The sequence below is a fragment of the Mizuhopecten yessoensis genome, unplaced genomic scaffold (assembly GCF_002113885.1).
Source record: "Mizuhopecten yessoensis strain PY_sf001 unplaced genomic scaffold, ASM211388v2 scaffold4823, whole genome shotgun sequence".
Classification (NCBI taxonomy): domain Eukaryota; kingdom Metazoa; phylum Mollusca; class Bivalvia; order Pectinida; family Pectinidae; genus Mizuhopecten; species Mizuhopecten yessoensis.
The window spans coordinates 929,999-954,142 of record NW_018405739.1 but is presented as its reverse complement, the minus strand read 5'-3'; the positions used below and the strand labels follow the sequence as shown (position 1 = coordinate 954,142).

Genomic DNA, 24,144 nt, shown 5'->3' with positions numbered 1-24,144 from the left:
TTAGTGAATCGGACAGCCACATTTTGATAAAATAAAATCCCATCAGATATGCTGGAGGCCAATCTGTTAAAAACAGTTCCTTACTGTGTTTTGACTTGTGGAACATGTCATACCTCATTGTCTTTACTCCTCTCGAGTACTTGCAGGAAAGTTCAAAATCTCAATGTTAAATCCAATTTCAATGTATTTAAACCTCTTTTAAGAGTTACCAATAATGTCATCCAAAACATTATTTTCTTTGCGTGGTATTCTTGCTAACGTTATACAGAAATGCTGTTTTTTATCAGATGTTTCCCATTCCGGGTGGGAAAATTGTATGGCGAGAGAATTCCTCTTTTTGGTTTATTTTTGAGGCATATTTTCACTTTTCAACATGAAGAATGTTTCCAAAAGACAATGCTAAGTATCATTTCTATCTCTTAGAATAATGTTCCTTATGACTCTTTGGTCTTTTACATTAGGTTAACGTTTTGCTCCTACCAGTAAATGGTGTGACTCTTTTTTTCCCACGTTTTGACATTGTCGACTGTCGAAATGACCCCCAGATACTGTGGACAGATCTCATCCTTAGATGTTCCTTTACCATGAGACCAATCAACACCAGAAAAAGAATGTAACACACAGTCGTTTCTTGGAAGCAAAGGAGATTTATTTGGTAAAAAAACAACATCCAATGACAGGAATTACAGCTAAATAAATTAATAATTATTAACAAAAGCAGTAAAATAGGTAAGAATATAAATAAACAGTTGTATAAGTAGTATCACAGACAATTCTGTATCTCTCTCCATTTAGATAAATCTACCTGAGTAGTGATGTCAGCCAGTTCAGGAATACCTCAACCCTTCAGAGGTGAGTAGTGGTTATAGGATAAAATACCAATACTTCTTAACTTTTAAGTGAAAAAAATAGGTTTATGTCATGACGTGTTTATGTACTGTACTTAAGTGCAAAAAGTATCAAGAGTTTAAGAGACACTCATTCTTGGGTGTTTAAGTGACATTCTTTTTTGAAACGGTCATATCAAATACTTTGTAATTACATATTTACTGCACAATTATGCAAAGATTGTCATGTAATTACTTCAAACAGAAACAACAGTGTCCTACTGCAGCATAAAAGGTACATCTTTCAGTATTACAACCTCTAAACCAAAGATTTCTTCAGGTACACTTATATTGGTAGGGCTATTCATTACTTATGTACATAAGGATCAATTCAAAACAATGTAAAGGCAAGATCACCACACTTTACAGAACAACAACAAAGGGAGGTACACACAAGAGCGCCACACTTACAAAGGGAGGTAAACACAAGATCACCACACTCTACAGAACAACTACAAAGGGAGGTAAACACAAGAGTGCCACACTTACAAAGGGAGGTAAACACAAGATCACCACACTCCTACAGAACAATTACAAAGGGAGGTAAACACAAGATCACCACACTCTACAGAACAACTACAAAGGGAGGTAAACACAACAGCACTACAATGTCAGCATCATTTCAAAGTTGACTTTTTAGGATGTTAATCTGTTACACCTTTGTATATCATACAGATTATAAAGAATAATTTCAATACAATTGTGTTCAGGTTATTTTGGGATTAATATTCAAATTCATAAATGTGCAAATCATAATCACACTCTAGCTATTGTACAATTGTCACACTGGCTTTATACAACTACTTTTTTGATGGTTAAAATTAGTCAACATACTATATGTAGATTACAAACAGAGGCTATTCAGTGATGGAAAATAACTAACTGTTTGATTTACAACTTTTACATTACCTTAAATTTAGGGGATAAAACTGGTGTATTTTGAAATTTGCGTTGGTATACCATGATTATACTCTGGCCAATTGAATCTTAATGGCCATGCCAAGTGGAGCCAGTAAGATGGATATATGTGACAGTATAATCACAACATACCATCGCAAATCTCAAAATACAGTAGGGTTACCTCCATTCTAATTTAAATAGGCTTAAACCACCAAAAGAAGAAACGATTTTGCGATACTTTTGCGCATTTTCTTCAAAATCTGGGTCGCCATAGATTGGTTATGTCACAAATATTTAAAGTGAGGCATAATATAATTGACCTTCCAAGGTCGCGTTATTGTTAGTGATGTCATGACTAATCAGTTTCATGACATGTCAGGGTCAGTTGGGGTCACTGACCTCATTAGCAAAAGCCATCCGGCTTTACCACCACGTATATGCAAATGAGAAATTTGTTGACACTATGTCAATGGTAATACCTTCGCAAATCTGATTATTTTAAGTGACCAATAAAATGCTGTGTTACATCTCAAATGAATTAGAATAGAATGTGATACATATTTTATATTTATGTGTTAGCCTGTCTGACCAGCCCTGTACAAAGCAGTGCTCTTTTGGAAAAGCTATTAATTTGTCTTCAGCAAATTGAAAACAAATAGTCAATAAAAATTATGAGATGTACGAGTCTTTTAAGCCATGTTTGAGAGCATTCTTTAAGATTTAAATAATTAATTCTCACAAATAATGTGTTAGTGTGTTAGACTTACGTATTCAACAAGTAAAATACTTTCTCGTACATAGCTCTAAGGACTCAATTTTTTTTATGAATTTCAATGATGTGACAGGCAAATACACACATATATTATAAATATACAAAAAAAAAACCCATCAAAATATGGGTGTAGGAATAAGTCAATCAAAAGATGAAAATGTATTCCAGGTTTGATAAGAAAACAAAAGTTAACCTTGACATTATTGATGAAAAAGTGAGATCTATGTCTCAATTCAGGAGATTTATTGCTGGCATGGAAAAAATCTATATCATATTTCACTATCAAACAAACTAGAGAGAAACACAGTGGTATATACACGATACATAACAAACTTGAGGGAAACATTGGTATATACACAATACATAACTAGAGGGAAACATTGGTATACACCCAATAAATAACAAACTAGAGGGAAACACAGTGGTATACACAATACATAACAAACTTGAGGGAAACATTCGTATACACAATACATAACAAACTAAAGGGAAACATTGGTATACACACAATACACAACAAACCAGAGGGAAACATTGGTATACACACAATACATAACAAACCAGAGGGAAACATTGGTATACACACAATACATAACAAACCAGAGGGAAACATTGGTATACACACAATACATAACAAACCAGAGGGAAACATTGGTATACACACAATACATAACAAACCAGAGGGAAACATTGGTATACACACAATACATAACAAACCAGAGGGAAACATTGGTATACACACAATACATAACAAACCAGAGGGAAACATTGGTATACACACAATACATAACAAACCAGAGGGAAACATTGGTATACACAATACATAACAAACTTGATGGAAAATCAGAGGTATGAATATGTCTTCCACAACACAATACACCGGTAAAATATGGAATTTATTTAGATCTGACAGAGCAGATGCCTGTTTATAACTTTAACATAAAATAATCAATCATGTTTAACATGAGGATATAACTTGATATAAACAGAATGCCCAAATATACTCACAACATCATAACATATTGAAAACAGTTCAACATTCTTTACTTAATCTACATAATAGACTAGTACGACAATAGTATGTAACATTCAATGTTTACATACACAGCATCTATAGATCTTTATCATCCAACTAGCCTTCATACACAGAATCATAGTACAGTATAACATTAAAACCCTATGTAACATTGAAAATTCCTTCAAATGACTGTTAAACATTATACATTGTACAGAACTGATGTACAGGAGTGGTATACAAAGTACAGAACTGATGTACAGGAGTGGTATACAGTGTACAGAACTGATGTACAGGAGTGGTATACATTGTACAGAACTGATGTACAGGAGTGGTAAACATAGTACAGAACTGATTACAGGAGTGGTATACAATGTACAGAACTCATGTACAGGAGTGGTAAACATAGTACAGAACTGATGTACAGGAGTGGTATACAATGTACAGAACTGATGTACAGGGGTGGTATACAATGTACAGAACTGATGTACAGGGGTGGTAAACATAGTACAGAACTGATGTACAAGAGTGGTATACATAGTACAGAACTGATGTACAGGGGTGGTAAACAATGTACAGAACTAATGTACAGGGGTGGTATACAATGTACAGAACTGATGTACAGGGGTGGTTAACATTATACAAGGTACAGAACTGATGTACAGGAGTGGTAAACATAGTACAGAACTGATGTACAGGAGTGGTAAACATTATACATTGTACAGAACTGATGTACAGGAGTGGTAAACATAGTACAGAACTGATTTAAAGGAGTGGTAAACATAGTACAGAACTGATGTAAAGGAGTGGTATACAATGCACAAAACTGATGTACAGGAGTGGTATACATTGTAAAGAACTGTGTACAGGAGTGGTATACATAGTACAGAACTGATGTAAGGAGTGGTAAACATAGTACAGAACTGATGTACAGGAGTGGTAAACATTATACAATGTACAGAACTGATGGACAGGAGTGGGATACATAGTACAGAACTGATGTAAAGGAGTGGTAAACATAGTACAGGAGTGGTATACAATGTACAGAACTGATGTACAGGAATAGTAAGTAAACTATGTTCAGGATTGGTATGCAATACACATAACTGAATTACAAATGTGGTATACAATGACAAAATTGATGTATAGGAGTGGTAAACACTTTTCAGTATACAGGAGTGGTATACCATGACAGAATTAGTATAGTGTACAGTACACAGAAGTGGTTTAGTTTACAGTGTACAGGAGTTGTGACATGTAAATAGATAACTTTAAATCAAAAACACACTGAACAAAACCTATTAAGACATTATTCTACAAAAGTATCTTTTTATACAAATCTTTTGACATGTATATAACCTAATTTACTTCAATTTTCTTGTCTGTTCGCAAAAATATACACAATTTATATTGGACAGTGATAAGCCTGAAAAAGCATCAATTCCAAAATCAAACCAAACAATAGACACCAATAAGATAAAATAAAACATCAGTAATATTACCTAGTTTCTAGGATTTTTATACGGTGGGTAGGGTAATATTTCCTAGCTTCTAGGACATGTATACAGTGGGTAGGGTAATATTACCTTGCTTCTAGGACATGTATAAAGGTGGGTAGGGTAATATAACCTAGCTTCTAGGACATGTATATAGGTGGGTAGGGTAATATTACCTAGCTTCTAGGACATGTATACAGTGGGTAGGGTAATATTTCCTAGCTTCTAGGACATGTATACAGTGGGTAGGGTAATATTACCTAGCTTCTAGGACATGTATACAGTGGGTAGGGTATATTTCTACTCCAATCAAAGCATATCATATATTGGGTTTAGTCAAAAAGGAGTTTTATTTGTTACAAACACAACAAGCATCCAGGAAATGAATCTTGTACACCTTATTATTTGGATTAATAGTTGTAAAATACCTGATCTTATAAATAGAAAGTCAAGTCCATAACATTCATCAAATAGTGACAAAACACACTTAAAACGGAAGTTAATTAAACACATATGTTTCTGGTCAGAAATCCTAATGACTCCTGTTTTATAAATTACCAATATTTCTCATTTTAAAATATATATTTACATCAAATTCATATGTATGTGGTTAAAATCAGGTTCCCTTTACAAAAGATTTTGTTATGTTTCGTTGTCACCATGATTAACAATAATTAGTAATAACAAAGCTGTACCTGTCCACAGGTGTGTCAACAGCTAAATAATGAGCACTTCAGTAAAAGTTCTCATTTAGTTTTCAATATTCAATAAATAAACAGTCATTGTTTAATCCATTACACATGCAGTAAGGAATAAATCATATGATGGAATGTTGTATCACTGACGTTAACCTTTACCTGTTAGCTCTACCTCTACATGAAAAATGAAAACAAACTTTTTTTTAAAATTTTGTTTCTGTCTAGCTCCATTAAAACTACAGTACAAGTTATACAAAATATTAATTTATAGGTAAACATGGTATTAGCAACAGATATGTATTTTGTGTAAATAATGTAATATACAATATAAAGAACAGTTTCTATGATCCACTACAAACGTAGTTTGTCAGGCTGTTTTTCTCCATATATCTTAATTTTCATCTTTATACTACTTACACATACAATGTATATTGGGATTACATTTTTATTTTTCCCATTTGTTTGGGGGGGGGGGGTGGGGGGTGTTTCACTACAAAAAAGATCGAAATAGATTGAAGAAATTTTGCATAATTTTGTTCATGATAATTGTTTAAAGGTACCATTAAAAATGCAAGCTATGAGGTGTACAATGCATACAAGAAATATATTGAAGTGGTACAGATTTACAACAATTCTTTAATAAAAGACCATTTGAATAAGTCTTATTTTGGATATTTAATTTAACTTATTTTACAATACTTAAGGCACACATATACTTTTTTTAGTTAGAATTCATACCAATATAAAAGGCCAACATTTATTGCTAAGTGATGGTGTAATTTTTAACCCTTTCACCACTGTAGACCATAATGGACCCTTCCAGGTGAATGTATGATAGAGTCTACTCAAGTGACCTAGGGGTGAAAGGGTTAACACACTATTTGTTGTCTTGTCTGAGGACTGATACCTCAGAGTGTTTTTAGTGGTTGATCACCAGTAGAAAGCAGTTTAAAGCATAAATGCACAAATCACTCTATGAATCTGACAAACTATTTTGATATAATAGCTTTGCATCTTAAACAAGCAAATTCTACAATAACAATGATTTGTAAACTTTTGAATGTAAGTGTACATAAAAGAACAAGAATTACGCGTAATTATATGTGTCGCCTGTCCAGCTTTGTCAATATAATAAGCATTATTATTAATTATAAAATGTTGTAAGTGATTTCTGAAACTGCTAAAAAGCCCTAAGTTTGAGTCCACAAATGTGAGGGTTTTCCACCCAAAATGGGGGAAATCCATGAAATATTAGGAAATTCCAGAAATTTCAGGTTTTTATCCGAAAAAGTGCAGAAATCCATGAAATGTTTTTAGAGTATTAGGCTCTACTACCCATGATACATGTATGATTGAGGTTTGGTTGGTCTAGCTCTTAATACTTTGTCAGAAAGAGCCTAATATGCATGAGCTAAATGCAAAACCTTAACGTTGATTTTTTTTCCAAGTCTAGAAATTTGAGGTTTTTACCAAAAAAATACAGAAATCCTTGAAATGCTAGTAAAAAGTGTAAAGCATTCAGCTAAACATCCCATGATACACCTATGACCCAAGTTTGGTTGTTCTAGCATTTATACTTTGTCAGAAACAGCCTAATATGTAAGAGCTAAACGCAAAACCTTAACGTTGAGTTTTTTTCTAAGTCCAGAAATTTGAGGTTTTTACCAAAAAAATGCAGAAATCAATGAAATGTTTTTAGTGCAGTAGGCTCCACTACCCATGCTACATCTATGATCGAGGTTTTGTTGGTGTAGCTTTGTCAGAAACAGAGCTAAACGCAAAACCTTAACATTGTTGACGCCGCCGTCGCAAAAGCAGCGCCTATGTGTCTTTCCGACATCCATTGTAGGCGACATAAAAATTGCTTGTTCTGCGAAAAAAGTTTTCAATCTTTCTTGTGGAAACTTACAGATACACACATTAATTTGAGTAAAATTTAAGGAAGGCTTACGTTGAGTACATTTTTAATACACTGTAGTACTGTTTACGGTAACAAATTCTGAAGGTATGTTTAATACAAAGGCAGGATCTCAAATTATTCAAACTATTTGATCCTATTGGTGAAATCCTATTTTCTTTCATGGGAGAGGTCATTTACCTGCATAGCATTGGGAGAGGTCATTTACCTGTATATATCGTTGGGAGAGGTCATTTACCTGTATATATCGTTGGGAGAGGTCATTTACCTGCATAGCATTGGGAGAGGTCATTTACCTGTATATATCGTTGGGAGAGGTCATTTACCTGTATATATCGTTGGGAGAGGTCATTTACCTGTATATATCGTTGGGAGAGGTCATTTACCTGTATATATCGTTGGGAGAGGTCATTTACCTGCATATCATTGGGAGAGGTCATTTACCTGTATATATCGTTGGTAGAGGTCATTTACCTGTATATATCGTTGGGAGAGGTCATTTACCTCCATAGCATTGGGAGAGGTCATTTACCTGTATATATCGTTGGGAAAGGTCATTTACCTGTATATATCGTTGGGAGAGGACATTTACCTGCATAGCATTGGGAGCGGTCATTTACCTGTATATATCGTTGGCAGAGGTCATTTACCTGTATATATCGTTGGGAGAGGTCCTTTACCTGTATATATCGTTGGGAGAGGTCATTTACCTCCATAGCATTGGGAGAGGTCATTTACCTGTATATCTCGTTGGGAGAGGTCATTTACCTGTATATCGTTGGGAGAGGTCCTTTACCTGTATATATCGTTGGGAGAGGTCATTTCCCTGCATAGCATTGGGAGAGGTCATTTACCTGTATATCTCGTTGGGAGAGGTCATTTACCTGTATATCGTTGGGAGAGGTCCTTTACCTGTATATATCGTTGGGAGAGGTTATTTCCCTGCATAGCATTGGGAGAGGTCATTTACCTGTATATACCGTTGGGAGAGGTCATTTACCTGTATATATCGTTGGGAAAGGTCATTTACCTGTATATATCGTTGGGAGAGGACATTTACCTGCATAGCATTGGGAGCGGTCATTTACCTGTATATATCGTTGGGAGAGGACATTTACCTGCATAGCATTGGGAGCGGTCATTTACCTGTATATATCGTTGGTAGAGGTCATTTTCCTGTATATATCGTTGGGAGAGGTCCTTTACCTGTATATATCGTTGGGAGAGGTCATTTACCTCCATAGCATTGGGAGAGGTCATTTACCTGTATATATCGTTGGGAAAGGTCATTTACCTGTATATATCGTTGGGAGAGGACATTTACCTGCATAGCATTGGGAGCGGTCATTTACCTGTATATATCGTTGGTAGAGGTCATTTTCCTGTATATATCGTTGGGAGAGGTCCTTTACCTGTATATATCGTTGGGAGAGGTTATTTACCTGTATATAGCGTTGGGAGGGGTCATTTACCTGTATGTATCGTTGGGAGAGGCTATTTACCTGTATATAGCGTTGGGAGAGGTCATTTACCTGTATATATCGTTGGGAGAGGTCCTTTACCTGTATATATCGTTGGGAGAGGTCATTTCCCTGCATAGCATTGGGAGAGGTCATTTACCTGTATATATCATTGGGAGAGGTCATTTACCTGTATATATCATTGGGAGAGGTCATTTACCTGTATATATCGTTGGTAGAGGTCATTTTCCTGTATATATCGTTGGGAGAGGTCCTTTACCTGTATATATCGTTGGGAGAGGTCATTTACCTCCATAGCATTGGGAGAGGTCATTTACCTGTATATATCGTTGGGAGAGGTCATTTACCTGTATATAGCGTTGGGAGAGGTCATTTACCTGTATATATCTTTGGGAGAGGTCATTTACCTGTATATATTGTTGGGAGAGGTCATACCCCAGTGACTACCTGGGTATATCTGTGTTACATTGTTTCACACTTATTCTAGCAGGTTTTACTATTATTCCAAACATCATCCCCCACTTCAAGTCTACTCATTTGGACACTCACTTTTCTTTAAAAACCTTCAAAATGACTCACTCCAACAAAAAAAATCTCATTTCTTTCCATAAACTTCAGGATCATAAATGGAATGACAAATTTGATTTGAAATATATCAACATAGGATCATATGAGACAGCGTAAAAGTAGATGGATATTAACCAAATGTATTGAAATATTTCTTTATCGATTCTGAGGAATATTCTATTAAGAGCTATGAAGATCTGGCTTAATATTGCTGGAATTGTAGAAACATAAGACATTGGGCATGATATCAGTTTCTATAAGAACTCTTAGCATCTAGGTGATATGTCATGGCACATACTTCTTTTCCATGTAATATCATTGTACACAAGCACTTCCATGTAATGTCACGGTACACAAGGACTTCCATGTAATGCCACGGTACACAAGGACTTCCATGTAATGTCATGGTACACAAGGACTTCCATGTAATGTCATGGTACACAAGCACTTCCATGTAATGTCACGGTACACAAGGACTCCCATGTAATGCCACGGTACACAAGGACTTCCATGTTACACTGTCATGGTACACAAGCACTTCCATGTAATGCCACGGTACACAAGGACTTCCATGTTACACTGTCACGGTACACAAGCACTTCCATGTTACACTGTCATGGTACACAAGCACTTCCATGTAATGTCATGGTACACAAGCACTTCCATGTTACACTGTCATGGTACACAAGCACTTCCATGTTACACTGTCATAAAATGTTGCTCCCTGTCTTAGTTGTTATACAACTGCAGACTCTACAGGTAAATAGAACTCGAGTTCTATCCTTTACATCATGGCATACCCTTCAATTTCAATCATCAAGCCGTGGTATATCCTAGACTTCCACAACTTGAGGCGATTCGGATTCTTTCCTGAAGCTCGTCCTTACTTGGATATTCTGGTAGTTTGAGCAAATTGATACTGGAAAGCAAAAAGGATAAATCATTTCTATAGTTGATCAATTATTACAGAACCTGATCTGAAGTTTCATGGAAATAGCCAGTGTAGACTATTGGACTGTACTTATTAAACACGAGTGTCTGAAAAATCACTTGTACTGAACTATTGGACTATAATTAATACTATATGTACATTTATCACTTGTGGATTTCCTTTGCCCAGTTTAAGGCATTTGTCAGTAAGTATTTGTATGATATAAATCCTTCTAGTAGGTGTGGAACTGACCATGTGCTGGCAGTGGGAAGAATCTGGTAGGTGTAGGGGCTACTACTGATGGTAAATTTCTGTGCTCCTCCTCCTCCTGTCAGCTTAGAAAATCCTCCATATGGTACTCGTGAACTGCAACATAGATATTTAATTTAACATTCATGAGTACTTTATTTTACATAAGTTTATTAAATAGTTTGACCACTGTGACATACATATTTACTGTACAAATATTCATGGTTCCTGTGAAAAATATCTACTGGTATGTAGAATACATCAATTTACACAAGTTTATAAACATGAACTGTACAAATAGTCATGGTTCCTCTGAACACTATCTATGTAAAATACACTTGTACATTAACCTCAGCATCTTCATAATATCTTAAATAGATATATGAAAGATATCCAAACCAGTGAAAATAGAATTATGATTTATAGCTATCCAACTGTGTTAATTATCAAGTATAACACAGAGCTTCAGTGGGTTTTATAAATCACAATTCATCTCTAGTGGAATATTTTGTTTCTCCCATACTGCAACCACAAATAATAGACACAGCATTGTATGTTATTTCATGCTGTGAAATTATCAAAATAGTATACAATTGTCTGGAGATGATGAACCATACAGCAGGTACATGAGAAATGGTATCTTTCTGCTTGAGAATATTTCTGTAATAAGCTGCCGCTTTTTTACAAACCTATGTAGCAAAATGTCATAAGATAAACCTCAGGAGAATCTAGAAATCATTATACAACCATGGTTCATAGTAGACTTCAGAGATCTTAACATATACAATTATAGATTAGAAATCATTATACAGCCATGGTTCATAGTAGACTTCAGAGATCTTAACATATACAATTATAGATTAGAAATCATTATACAGCCATGGTTCGTAGTAGACTTCAGAGATCTTAACATATACAATGATAGATGACGGAAACAGTGGCTAATAAGTGCATTTGACAACCTATGTTATGTACCTGCCCGTCACAACCTGAGTTATCTACCTGCCCGTCACACCCTGAGTTATGTACCTGCCCATCACACCCTGAGTTATGTACCTGCCTGTCACCACCTGAGTTATGTACCTGCCTGTCACACCCTGAGTTATGTCCCTGCCTGTCAAACTGAGTTATGTACCTGCCTGTCACACTGAGTTATGTACCTGCCCGTCACAACCTGAGTTATGTACCTGCCCGTCACACTGAGTTATGTACCCGCCCATCACACCCTGAGTTATGTACCTGCCTGTCACCACCTGAGTTACATACCTGCCCGTCAGTGCATTTGACAACCTATGTTATGTACCTGCCCGTCACAACCTGAGTTATCTACCTGCCCGTCACACCCTGAGTTATGTCCCTGCCCATCACACCCTGAGTTATGTACCTGCCCGTCGCACCCTGAGTTATGTACCTGCCTGTCACCACCTGAGTTATGTACCTGCCTGTCACACCCTGAGTTATGTACCTGCCTGTCAAACTGAGTTATGTACCTGCCTGTCACACTGAGTTATGTACCTGCCCGTCACACCCTGAGTTATGTTCCTGCCCGTCACACTGAGTTATGTACCTGCCCGTCACACTGAGTTATGTACCTGCCCATCACCCCCTGAGTTATGTCCCTGCCTGTCAAACTGAGTTATGTCCCTGCCTGTCACACCCGGAGTTATGTACCTGCCTGTCACCACCTGAGTTATGTACCTGCCCGTCACAACCTGAATTATGTACCTGCCTGTCACACTGAGTTATGTACCTGCCTGTCACACCCGGAGTTATGTACCTGCCTGTCACCACCTGAGTTATGTACCTGCCTGCCACCACCTGAGTTATGTACTTGCCAGTCACACCCTGAGTTACATACCTGCCCGTCACACCCTGAATTATGTCCCTGCCTGTCCCCCCCTGAGTTATGTACCTGCTTGTCACCACCTGAGTTATGTACCTGCCCGTCACAACCTGAATTATGTACATGGTTGTCACACTGAGTTATGTACCTGCCTGTCACCACCTGAGTTATGTACCTGCCTGTCACACCCTGAGTTACATACCTGCCCGTCACACCCTGAGTTATGTACCTGCCTGTCACAACCTGAGTTACATACGTGTCCATCACCAACTGAGTTATGTACCTGCCTGTCACCATCTGAGTTATGTACCTGCCTGTCACCACCTGAGTTACCTACCTGCCCATCACAACCTGAGTTACATACCTGCCTGTCACCACCTGAGTTATGTACCTGCCCATCACACCCTGAGTTATGTACCTGCCTGTCACCACCTGAGTTATGTACCTGCCTGTCATACCCTGAGTTATGTACCTGCCTGTCACACCCTGAGTTACATACCTGCCCGTCACACCCTGAGTTATGTACCTGCCTGTCACACGCTGAGTTATGTACCTGCCTGTCACCACCTGAGTTACCTACCTGCCCATCACAACCTGAGTTACATACCTGCCTGTCACCACCTGAGTTATGTACTTGCCTGTCACACACTGAGTTACATACCTGCCCGTCACACCCTGAGTTATGTACCTGCCCATCACACTGAGTTATGTACCTGCCTATCACCACCTGAGTTATGTACCTGCCTGTCACCACCTGAGTTACATACCTGCCCGTCACAAACTGTAATAGCTGCACTCGCTCGTGCTCATTCGAATCCTCCAGTATCTCCCAGAACCACTGCAAAGTTTAGTTAATGTAAGTTGATTTTCAAATCTATAGAAAACTGAATGTTTCCAAAAGCAAATTATCAATTGCAATACATTTAAGATATGTTACCAGATTGATCAAAACGGGGTTGCAATAAGAATACTCCTGAATGTCCTACAGAGCATAGCATTATACCTTACATTTCTTATAGAAAATCACAAGCATTTCTTATATTCTGTAAAATGAATTCCCCCGAAAAGCTGGCCACTTGTTGAGTGTAGCTACCTTTATGATGTCTGATGCCTCACAGTAACCATTGTAGTCAGTGTTCGCCTTCCAATCATCAACACAAATCTCTGGTAGCCCGGACAACATCAGCTCCTGGATAAGGATATGTCGCTAGTGATACATACTTGTTGTAATCATATATCAGCTGATGTAACATTTACTTCTGCTCACAAAATTAAGGGAGCAACAATAGGTATTTCAGGTCCGTTTCTGCTTTATATTTCTCACTATGTATGAGTGGTATACTGTATGATGTCAAGTGTATATCTGTTCATACTCGAAAACATCTGAACTAGGGATTGGCCTGGGAATATTTACCAGTTCAACTTCATCAAACATCTGAACTAGGGACTGGCCTGGGAATATTTATCAGTTCAAATTCATCAACCATATGAACTAGGGACTGGCCTGGGAATATTTTCCAGTTCAAATTCATCAAACACATGAACTAGGGATTGGCCTGCGGATATTTACAAGTTCAAATTCATCAAACAAATGAACTAGGGACTGGCCTGGGAATATTTTCCAGTTCAAATTCATCAAACATATGAACTAGGGACTGGCCTGGGAATATTTACCTGTTCAAATTCATCAAACATATGAACTAGGGATTGGCCTGCGGATATTTACAAGTTCAAATTCATCAAACATATGAACTAGGGATTGGCCTGGGAATATTTACCAGTTCAAATTCATCAAACATATGAACTAGGGACTGGCCGTGGAATATTTACCAGTTCAAATTCATCAAACATCTGAACTAGGGATTGGCCTGGGAATATTTACCAGTTCAAATTCATCAAACATCTGAACTAGGGACTGTGGTATGAAGGCGTGAAAGCCAGACAGGAAGCTCTCAATCTGCGGCTGAATCGCTCGGGTCATCCTCAGCTCCGTCACCAGTTGGACATACTCTTGCTGTAAGTGTGACAATACAAAAGAATCAGTAAAACAGTTACATTTATCTTATCTCAACATACATTGATGACCAATGTCTATGGTTACCCATATATTTACTACATAAATGATCAGTGCCAGTATTTAACTATATGTATAATACATTGTTGATTAATCTCAATGCCTACCTGTATACCTGGTATATCATTTCATCTTGAAAATGCTTTATGAACAAAGACCTTCGCACAACAAAAACTAATGTTGATGTTAAGCTTATATGCATAAATATTTTATTCCAAGGCTATTTAACATCAATGGATGTAAATGTGATAGCATGTAATGATATACTGTCAAAGTGACAAATACAATACCTTGTTCTGGATTATATATATGTGTGTATATGTTTATATATATATATGTGTGTAAATTTTATAAATATTAGTGTGTATTTTTAGTAGCCATTTATTTGAACTATGAATATTTATTAAAAAATTACTATTTGATGTTCCAAGCCAGTGCTCATATGTTAATGTCTAAATTATAATTTTGTTATTGTTTGAAATGTATGTAACCCAAGGGAGAGGGCTTGTATAGGCATAGCCTGTTGCCCAATTCCCATTAAATCACTTGATTTAATAAAATATTTTGAAATGAAAAAAACTCACCTTGTTCTCCTCTGTGACTTGAGTCATAATGCCATTGGGTTTTAACTCCACTTCCTGCATTTTTCCAAACACATCGGTTTCCACGGAGAAAGTGAGGTCAAGGCCAAGGTTACTGATGTTGTGGTCTAGTATCCACTGTAAACAAACAGGTAGTGTTACAGGTTTACTGCCAAAACAACTACAGAGGCTCGTTAACGAATAAACCATATTAGAACGCTACAAAGGAATGACCTATTCTGGATTTTTTTAAGCTCAGAAGCAGCAGCGACTCAAATTTTGTTCATGCATGGAATCCTCGATGTAGTTTAATCTGGCATGATTCAAATCAGGTAATTTTAATAGTTAAAGTATTGTGTAACCTTGTTCTAGAACATCTGGGATAGGTAATTTATATTCAAATCAATATACAATGTATACTATTAATTCCTAAGATAACTTTATCCGTTTGCATTCACAAAATTACTCTCATGGTTGTCTTTCAATTCTAGCCTATACAAAATGTCTTTTTCAATTACTTACATCCAGACAAATGGGAAGTTTGAGATAATATTATATAAAATATTGTGTAAGTGTAAATTCCACTCAAGCTTGAGCCTTCCCATTACCTGAAGATTTTTGGCATATTCGGGATCGATAGAGGCAACATCTTTGTAGTTTACAGGGATACCTGTCAATACATGTCCAAACAATTATTTTATATACAAGTTAGTAAACTTTACATCAACCATTCTGTTTTGTCAAAAAAAGTTATTTCCCTTCTGATGTTAACAAAATAAATAATAAAACTGAGTGTTTGAAAGGCATCGGGCCTATATTGATCACTTTCTTTATTACTTATCTGAAATAGAAATGTAGCTGAAAATATTTCAAACAAGATGAAACAACAGTGACAATCTTCAGTTACTTAGACTCAAATAATTACCATAAAACATCTGGCATGGGCTATCAGAGGAATGTCTAGTTAAGTAGTGTTATAAACAAATATTGACAACATATCAACCACAGTAATATAATTAGTTAACAAGCACTTTGTGGAGGATTATAAACCCTAATATCTAGGAGTTTGTAGCATACAATACCTAGGATGTGTTTGTAGAAAGACCGTGTGAAGTAGATACTAAGTAGATGTTGATGGTAGAGAGCCAGCCCCAAGATGTGGCCGGCAAACTGGAAGTAGTTCAGGTGATCTGGGTTGATGGCGGAGTTGCTGTTGGGCTGGAATGTACAACCTGTTGAGAAAGAAACTGAGTGTTCAACCTGTGGAGTAAGACATTGAATGTACAAGCTGTGGAGTAAGACACTGAATGTACAACCTGTGGAGGACACTGAGTGTACAACCTGTGGAGTAAGACACTAAGTGTACAACCTGTGGAGAAAGACACTAAGTGTACAACCTGTGGAGAAAGACACTGGGCGTACAACCTGTGGAGTAGGACACTAAGTGTACAACCTGTGGAGAAAGACACTAAGTGTACAACCTGTGGAGAAAGACACTGAGTGTACAACCTGTGGAGGACACTGAGTGTGCAACCTGTGGAGTAAGACACTGCATGTACAACCTGTGGAGTAAGACACTGCATGTACAACCTGTGGAGTAAGACACTGAGTGTACAACCTGTGGAGTAAGACACTGAGTGTACAACCTGTGGAGAAAGACACTGAGTGTGCAACCTGTGGAGTAAGACACTGAGTGTGCAACCTGTGGAGTAAGACACTGCATGTACAACCTGTGGAGTAAGACACTGAGTGTACAACCTGTGGAGAAAGAAACTGAGTGTACAAACTGTGGAGAAAGGCAAACATCTCACACCAAACCAACATCAATACATAGTTTCAAAAGTGTAAAACTAAACAGGCTCTAAACAGTTAAAAAGTAAGAAAGACATATTTATGAAAATCAATTGATACCTACCATCAGCAGATTGTGTGAACAGAGCATAATCAGGGTTGAGGATTTCCTTTGACAAAATATCAAACCATTCCCTCACCACTCCTCGGCCCTGGAAAAAAACAAAAATATCATTCATTTGACATCTAACTTATAATAAGATTTTTTATGATATTATGTTATCTATGACTAACATTATTCATACACTTCATGGAGAATGCCTTCTTAGCATAGCTTCCCTATTCCCAATTAAACATGATGGTGAATGCCTTCTTCAGTTACCTTTCCCCTTTTCCAATTATCTCTCTTCCCGATTAAAACCATGGAGAAAGCCTCCTTTAACTTACCACACCCTCTGCCTTCTTTAACTTACCACACCCTCTTCCCCAGTAAACTTCATGGAGAATGCCTTCTTTAACTTGTCTGTTGGCATTATGAGCATCCTCTCACAGCTACTGTGGAACAACCGCCCTGGAAAATATAACCATGCATACAACATCAGGATTGCATATCTTTCACTTAACAAACAAGAAGTATAACCCTAAGACATTATAGATATATCAGAGCTGTACCAACAACATCAGACACATGTTCATGTCCATCCTACCTCTGTCCACCACTAGGATGTCCTCCTGGTTCAGTGTGGAATGTATCAGCCCATTCTCATCAGGGGTACTGCCCAGGTTTTCGTAAAACCATCGCCTCCTCGTCTCAAACGGCTAAAACAATCATATTGAGCAACACTTAAACAAAGACTTGTTTACGTTATGCAAAGAAAGTTTTATTGTAAGATACACAGTATTGTACAGTGCCTCTGGTGAATAAGTTGTTGATTTTGTTAAAATTTAAATGTTGAGAAAATCTATAAATCAGCTTTTTATTTTATGTTTTTTGAAAGTTTATTTTATAACTAATTTCACCAGAAATCAAAAAGTATCTCAGGCTTAAACACCTCCTCTCTTAGGTAACCAGGCTTTATCAAGTCATTGCTAAGGTGACCAGACTTTAACACCTCCTCTCCTAGGTAACCAGATTTTAACAAGTCATTGCTAAGGTGACCAGGCTTTAACACCTCCTTTCCTAGGTAACCAGACTTTATCAAGTCATTAAAAAGGTGACAAGGCTTAAACACCTCGTCTCTTAGACAATCAGACTTTATCAAATCATTGCTAAGGTGACAAGGCTTAAACACCTCCTATCTTAGGTAACCAGGCTTTATCAAGTCATTGCTAAGGTGACCAGACTTTAACACCTCCTCTCCTAGGTAACCAGATTTTAACAAGTCATTGCTAAGGTGACCAGACTTAAACACCTCCTCTCTTAGGTAACCAGACTTTATCAAGTCATTGCTAAGGTGACCAGACTTAAACACCTCCTCTCCTAGGTAACCCGACTTTATCAAGTCATTGCTAAGGTGACCAGGCTTAAACACCTCCTCTCTTAGGTAACCAGACTTTATCAAGTCATTGCTAAGGTGACCATGCTTTAACACCTCCTCTCTTAGGTAACCAGGCTTTATCAAGTCATTGCTAAGGTGACCAGACTAAAACACCTCCTCTCTTAGGTAACCAGGCTTCATCAACTCATGGCAAAGGTGACCAGAATAAAATACCTCAACCCAAAGGTAACCAGGCTTTATAACCTCATCCCTGCCCAGTTAGGTAACCAGACTTAAATGACTCATAGCTAAGGTAACCAGTGGGCAGACTTGATAGTCTGATCACATTGCCTTACCTGTGCTTTAATGATATACAGGAACTGGGACATCAACTCTGGACATTCCAATAGGAAATGGAAGTGGTCAAATATCACTTTTGGATTTCTAAAAAAAAATAGAAAGTCAAATATGTAATTGTTTTAATAATAAAATAATTATATTACATATAAACACCATCATTAATCTTCATTTTTGTAGTAAATCTTGAGGGTTTGGAACAATGGAGTAAAAATATTAGATCTGGCTACTTGTACTTAATTTCCACATTAAATATTTTAGAAAAGTGAATTGTAATTGTGTTTGATCCACTGTGTGATAACATGTCTTACCCACCTGCTAACTAAAGCCTTCAACACATGGTTATGGCGCCAAACAAATTCTATGAACCTGGGGGACGTCATCCTGTCAAAACACAAGGAGATTCATATAGCAGATAAAACTCAAAACACAAGGAGGTTCCTATAGCAGATAAAACTCAAAACACAAGGAGATTCATATAGCAGATAAAACTCAAAACACAAGGAGATTCATATAGCAGATAAAACTCAAAACACAAGGAGATTCACATAGCAGATAAAACTCAAAACACAAGGAGATTCCTATGGCAGATAAAACTCAAAAACACAAGGAGATTCCTTTGGCAGATAAAACTCAAAACACAAGGAGATTCCTATAGCAGATAAAACTCAAAACACAAGGAGATTCCTATAGCAGATAAAACTCAAAACACAAGGAGATTCCTATAGCAGATAAAACTCAAAACACAAGGAGATTCCTATAGCAGATAAAACTCAAAACACAAGGAGATTCCTATAGCAGATAAAACTCAAAACACAAGGAGATTCCTATAGCAGATAAAACTCAAAACACAAGGAGATTCCTATAGCAGATAAAACTCAAAACACAAGGAGATTCCTATAGCAGATAAAACTCAAAACACAAGGAGATTCCTATAGCAGATAAAACTCAAAACACAAGGAGATTCCTATAGCAGATAAAACTCAAAACACAAGGAGATTCCTATAGCAGATAAAACTCAAAACACAAGGAGATTCCTATAGCAGATAAAACTCAAAACACAAGGAGATTCCTATAGCAGATAAAACTCAAAACACAAGGAGATTCCTATAGCAGATAAAACTCAAAACACAAGGAGATTCCTATAGCAGATAAAACTCAAAACACAAGGAGATTCCTATAGCAGATAAAACTCAAAACACAAGGAGATTCCTATAGCAGATAAAACTCAAAACACAAGGAGATTCCTATAGCAGATAAAACTCAAAACACAAGGAGATTCCTATAGCAGATAAAACTTAAAACACAAGGAGATTCCTATAGCAGATAAAACTCAAAACACAAGGAGATTCCTATAGCAGATAAAACTCAAAACACAAGGAGATTCCTATAGCATATAAAACTCAAAACACAAGGAGACTCCTATAGCAGATAAAACTCAAAACACAAGGTGATTCCTATAGCAGATAAAACTCAAAACACAAGGAGATTCCTATAGTAGATAAAACTCAAAACACAAGGAGATTCCTATAGCAGATAAAACTAAAACACAAGGAGATTCCTATAGCAGATAAAACTAACATATTCTGTATCTTGGAATCAAACCAAAACATCATTTTTTTTATCATAAAAATGAATGGCTTTGTCTTCCTTGGTTTGCAAACCTTTGGCCTTTTGACATTTACGCATATATACACTCGTAAATTATTAATTAAAACTCATTGTTGAAGATGATGATGCTGAGGTTTAGAAAATACCTTCTAATAAAACTTAAGCAGTCACTCTGACAAGTATGTCAGTGAAGATGACAAGATTAATTGATTGACATACACGAATGCTTAGGTCAATGAATTAAGTGACAGATAAAAGCTAGTTCTGAATGTAACAACACAATAATGATAGAGAAGAGGTTAATGTTGTGGTATGGGCATCAAATAATAGATAAAATCATATTGATATTGTATGTAACCTCAGATAATAGATAAAATCATATTGATTTGGTATGTAACCTCAGATAATAGATAAGAGCTTATTTATGCTGTGCTTGATATCAGAGAATAGATGAAAGCTTGTTGATTTTGTATGTAACAACAGATAACAAATAAGAGCTTACCCCTGCTGTACTTGACATGAGCAGCATGTGTAGAAGGCCTGAACTACCCCACAGATCCTTGGGAGGGTAACACCAACCACATCTTGGTCTGCCTGCTCAAGGCTCAGGCGCTTTAAAAGCTGCTCTTCCATATCTGCAAGAGTGAACTTGGTAGCTACCACCTTGTGATGGGTTGTCGCTCCCTCAGATGGAGTTATCTCCCATTCTACACTAGCTCCCATACTTTTTGGTTCATCTTTCTCTACTTTTTCCTCTGTACCTACTTTCTCCACTGATACATCTTTTACTGTCTTACTTTCCTTAATTGAATCAACAGAGTCTCCAACATGAGGATCATTTAAGCACTCTTTAACAAGGGAATTCAGGTTTCCATTGGATATTTCTTTTTTAAAATTTTCTGGATTTCTTTCAAATTCCATCTTGAGAAGATTCAACCAGTCATCCAGAAGTTGCCACAGCATCTCAAGTGGCTGAAACAAGATTCTTAGAGTTAGTTGAAACACTAGTGATATAGCAGTAATGACAAGTGGGAAAGAGTCAGTGAAGTACAGAAATAACTCTACAACTAGAAGTCATATAAATGAATAAAGCTTGAGAATGACTTTTCCACATAAGTACTTTGTATGTATATTGTTGTGATGGGGCAGGGGAGGGCACATTTTGTTTTCATCCTCTTGCCTTCAATACCCCCCCCCCCCCCAACATATACAAATGTATACATGACTAAGAATTGACCTTCACTGCTCCTGAAACACAGGTATTCATAACTACAACCATCCTTAAATGACCATAGCTGTTGATAGGACGTTAAACAATACTAAATCAAACCAATCCTAACTACAAAAGACCTAATAATTAGAATTTTGGAGATATTGTTTAATTTTTGTTGTCAAATACAACCTGCTAATCAAGTTTTATTTCAACATTTATCAATGAAGGTGAATGAGCACTGCAGTAATTTAAATATCTTTTATGTATATGTAACTTCAGCAGGATTACAAGTATAAACATTAAATCCTTGACCCAAAACCGAAAAAAGATGTTTTCAAGTAAGACAGCTCTGAAATCAGATGGCACTTTCTACTTTTATTCCGAGCTTATCAATCTTCCACTGTTGTAAACAAAACGTGTACAACAGATATTTTTGAGCATACCTTGAAGATTTGAGCCGTTTTGGGCGACATGGGTGCTACACCGTTGACGGCGTAGCTGTGGGGTGAGGTTGAGGAACTGGATATGGACTTATATAGGGTACACAGGGTATTAACACATCGCAGCAGACTCGACACCTGGGTCTCCACATTGCTGGACACACTGTAACACAAATATATTTACTAACAGAATGTCACACATCACGGTAATCTCAACATCTTGGTCTTCACATTGATCTAATACTGTGCGACTAGTTATCCTAATGACTGCTTACTCAAACAATCTATATATGTCTTTTTATTTAGATAATCAACTCTCTTTTAACCTTGTGTCAGACATGTCTCCAAATAACTGGACACTCTACAAAACACACACATTAACTTCTCATATACCTAAGTATTGAACATCTTTCAGCTGGCATTGCTAGTCAGTAAGAATGCCATATAGAACATGACAAATACCATGAAGCATAATATCTCTTTACAATGGAACTAGAACATGACAAATACCATGAAGCATAACAGTTCTTTATAATGGAACTAGAACATGACAAAAACCATGAAGCATACCACTTCTTTACAATGGAACTAGAACATGATAAAAACCATGAAGCATACCACTTCTTTACAATGGAACTAGAACATGACAAAAACCATGAAGCATACCACTTCTTTATAATGGAACTAGAATGTGACAAATACCATGAAGCATAATAGTTCTTTACAATGGAACTAGAACATGACAAATACCATGAAGCATACCAGTTCTTTACAATGGAACTAGAACATGACGAATACCATGAATCATAATAGTTCTTTACAACGGAACTAGAACATGACAAATACCATGAAGCATAACAGTTCTTTACAATGGAACTAGAACGTGACAAATACCATAAAGTATACCTGTTCTTTATAATGGAACTAGAACATGACAAATACCATGAAACATAACATCTCTTTACAATGGAACTAGAACATGACAAATACCATTAAGCAGCCCAGTTCTTTACAATGGAACTAGAACATGACAAATACCATTAAGCAGCCCAGTTCTTTACAATGGAACTAGAACATGACAAATACCATTAAGCAGCCCAGTTCTTTACAATGGAACTAGAACATGACGAATACCATGAAGCATAGCTGTTCTTTATAATGGAACTAGAACATGACAAATACCATGAGGCATACCAGTTCTTTACAATGGAACTAGAACATGACAAATACCATGAGGCATACCAGTTCTTTACAATGGAACTAGAACATGACGAATACCATGAATCATAATAGTTCTTTACAACGGAACTAGAACATGACAAATACCATGAAGCATAGCAGTTCTTTACAATGGAACTAGAACATGACAAATACCATTAAGCAGCCCAGTTCTTTACAATGGAACTAGAACATGACAAATACCATGAATCATAACAGTTCTTTACAATGGAACTAGAATGTGACAAATACCATGAATCATAATAGTTCTTTACAATGGAACTAGAACATAGCAAATACCATGAAGCATAACTGTTCTTTATATTGGAACTAGAATGTGACAAATACCATGAAGCATATTAGTTCTTTACAATGGAACTAGAACATAACAAATACCATGAAGCATACCAGTTCTTTACAATGGAACTAGAACATGACAAATACCATGAAGCATAACTGTTCTTTATAATGGAACTAGAATGTGACAAGTACCATGAAGCATAATAGTTCTTTACAATGGAACTAGAACAAGACAAATACCATGAAGCATAACAGTTCTTTACAATGGAACTAGAATGTGACAAATACCATGAAGCATAATAGTTCTTTAAAATGGAACTAGAA

General features: G+C 36.7%; 1 protein-coding gene across 1 annotated transcript in view; it reads right to left on the bottom strand.

Moving 5' to 3' along the window:
* Positions 1–9,323: 9,323 nt before the first annotated feature.
* LOC110449827 (E3 ubiquitin-protein ligase HACE1-like) overlaps positions 9,324–24,144 on the bottom strand; it is a 32,183-nt gene continuing 17,362 nt past the window's right edge. Inside the window, exons 12-26 of the mRNA XM_021496943.1 lie at positions 22,306–22,465; positions 21,152–21,621; positions 19,354–19,422; positions 19,038–19,125; positions 17,911–18,022; positions 17,677–17,774; positions 17,328–17,415; positions 16,495–16,644; positions 16,021–16,082; positions 15,416–15,550; positions 14,640–14,771; positions 13,851–13,946; positions 13,525–13,595; positions 10,918–11,031; positions 9,324–10,653 (exon numbers count right to left, since the gene is read on the bottom strand). Coding sequence (XP_021352618.1) covers positions 10,551–10,653; positions 10,918–11,031; positions 13,525–13,595; positions 13,851–13,946; positions 14,640–14,771; positions 15,416–15,550; positions 16,021–16,082; positions 16,495–16,644; positions 17,328–17,415; positions 17,677–17,774; positions 17,911–18,022; positions 19,038–19,125; positions 19,354–19,422; positions 21,152–21,621; positions 22,306–22,465 — 1,948 coding nt within the window. The 3' untranslated portion in view covers positions 9,324–10,550. The remainder of the gene's footprint in view (positions 10,654–10,917; positions 11,032–13,524; positions 13,596–13,850; positions 13,947–14,639; positions 14,772–15,415; positions 15,551–16,020; positions 16,083–16,494; positions 16,645–17,327; positions 17,416–17,676; positions 17,775–17,910; positions 18,023–19,037; positions 19,126–19,353; positions 19,423–21,151; positions 21,622–22,305; positions 22,466–24,144) is intronic.